Raw genomic sequence first — 2,303 nt, 5'->3', positions numbered from 1 at the left:
CCCCCCCCCCCCCCCTAGACAGCGACGGGGAAAAGCCCGGGAAGCCCTTGGCCCCACCGCGCCTGGGCGAGCTGACAGTGACCGACGTGACCTCCAGCTCCCTGCTCCTGCACTGGACGGTCCCGGAGGGCGAGTTCGACTCCTTCGTGATCCAGTACAAAGACAGGGACCAGCCCCGGGTGGTGCCTGTGGAGGGGCCCCAGCGCTCGGCCCTCATCACCAACTTGGATGTGGGCCGCAAGTACAAATTCCTCCTGTACGGCTTTGTGGGCAGGAAGAGGCACGGCCCCCTGGCGGCTGAAGCCAAGATCTGTAAGTGAGAGCAGTCACGCGTCGCCCGCCTGCCCTGCCCTGCGGGGTCCTCCAGGGTTCTCGGTGCTTTGGAAACTCCAGGAGGGCTTCCTGGAGGCAGGGCTCCCTGAGAGGAATCCTGAAGGGAAAACAGGCGGAGAGGCTGAGGAGGGCAGTGCAGACAGGGAGGCAGGGTGAGCGATTCTGTAGGAGGGCCCGTGTCTGTTTCCTCGCTGGGCAGCAGGCGCCTGGGCAGCTGAGCGTGCTGGTCTCATGTCTGACAGGAGCTTGGACCTTACTTCAGGGCCCTGGGGGCCTCTGAGGGTTTCAGTGGGGAGAGACACGATTCTACATGTATCTTACAAGGTACACGGAGGCTCTGGGGAGGGAACCTGGAGAAGTGAGTTCCGTGGGAGCCGGCAAGAAATGGCAGTGCCTGGTGGGGCGGGCAGTGAGTCGATGCGGGAGGTGAAGGAGACGAGGGGCTCAGGCGCCCGGCCTTTCTGGGTCAGACAGTCCCGTCCCTGAGGCCGGGGGCAGAGGTGAGGAACAGCAGCGGGCGCTTAGCGCCTCCCAAGCATTTGCTGAGGCCACATGTGCTCCGGAGGCGCTGGGTGACTGGCCCCCATCCTCAAGCAGCCGGGCGGGAGGCGTGCCCATGCTATAGACCGGAGAGTGGAGGCACAGAGAGGGCACTCAAGCAGAAAGCGAGAGCCTGGAGCTATGCTGCTGCCCTCATGGTAGTGGGCAGTGGAGGGGAGACCTGAAGAGGGGGTGTGGGGTCATCAGTGCCAGTGGGCAGGAGCAGGGTGAGCCCGTGAGAACGTGGGGATGGCCAGCACTCCGGGCACCACAGAGAGAGAAGAGCCCACAGGGCAGCCCAAGGGGTGACTTGGAAGAGGGGCAGAGCCGTCCTAGATCCAAAGGAGGGTGTGGCCAGACATGTCACATTCAGAGCTACAGTGTCCACAGGACTTCACAGTTCCAGCTCAGCACTGCCCCGGCGAGAGCTGCGGGGGGCTCAGCACTGCCCTGGGGAGAGCTTGGGGGGGTTCAGCACTGCCCTCAGCACTGCCCTGGGGAGAGCTGGGGGGGGTTCAGCACTGCCCTGGGGAGAGCTGTGGGGGTCAGCACTGCCCTGGGGAGAGCTGGGCCTGGAGGTCGGGCAGGGTCTCCAGGGTAGACCTCTCTTTCTGGAATCTGTGCTGGGAACAGCGTGGGGTGGGGAGTGGGGGCAGACACGTGGAGGAGGGCAGGAGAGGAGGATGGGGGTCCCAGGGCAGGGTGTGGGAGGCTCTCCCACATCCATTCGCTCCATGAATGGTGCCCCCCCGCCCCCGCCGAGAACCCAGCTAGTGGATAGTAGTGAAGCCGGAAGCAGGGGGCAGCTTGCAGCACCCCTTTGGCCATGAGACGGGCAAAGCGCTCCTGGGCCCCCTCGCCTCTGAGGCCCCTCCCCAGCTGGGGCCACACCAGCCCCTGGTTCAGGAGAAGGTGCCCTTCCTCCCGGTGGGCACAGCCCGTGGCGGCACACAGCTTGGCAGGCGGAGGGTGGCTGGGCCTGCCGTCAGTGTGCCCCCGGCAGGGAGCCTCCTGCACAGCCTCACGCAGCCTCTCCTCTGTGTCCCCCATTCTCTGTGCTCCCTCCCCCAGTGCCTCGGAGTGATCCCAGCCCAGAGACCCTGCCCCGCCTGGGCACGCTGTGGGTGACGGAGCCCACCCCACACTCGCTGCGCCTCTCCTGGACGGTCCCCGAGGGCCACTTTGACTCCTTCGTGGTTCAGTACAGGGACAGGGATGGGCGGCCCCAGGTGGTGCCCGTGGAAGGGCCCGAGCGCTCCATCACTGTCTCCCCGCTGGACGCCGACCACAAGTACAGATTCACTCTGTTTGGGGTTGCCAACAAGAAGCGGCACGGCCCCCTCTCAGCCGAGGGCACCACTGGTGAGGGCAGCACCTGCGCCCGCGACCCTCCCAGCCCCCCTTCCACACACTCCCCTCAGCCAGGCCCC

At 66.1% G+C, this 2,303-nt stretch overlaps 1 protein-coding gene across 1 annotated transcript in view; it reads left to right on the top strand.

Annotated features, from left to right (window-relative positions):
• The window catches only part of TNXB (tenascin XB), a gene marked incomplete at its 3' end in the record, with an annotated part of 48,632 nt that overhangs the window by 13,466 nt on the left and 32,863 nt on the right, over window positions 1-2,303 (top strand). Inside the window, 2 exon segments of the mRNA XM_015569855.1 lie at window positions 19-312; window positions 1,945-2,235. Coding sequence (XP_015425341.1) covers window positions 19-312; window positions 1,945-2,235 — 585 coding nt within the window.

This window comes from Myotis davidii, unplaced genomic scaffold (assembly GCF_000327345.1).
Source record: "Myotis davidii unplaced genomic scaffold, ASM32734v1 scaffold1006, whole genome shotgun sequence".
Lineage (NCBI taxonomy): Eukaryota > Metazoa > Chordata > Mammalia > Chiroptera > Vespertilionidae > Myotis > Myotis davidii.
This window is presented reverse-complemented; position numbering and strand designations above follow the sequence as displayed.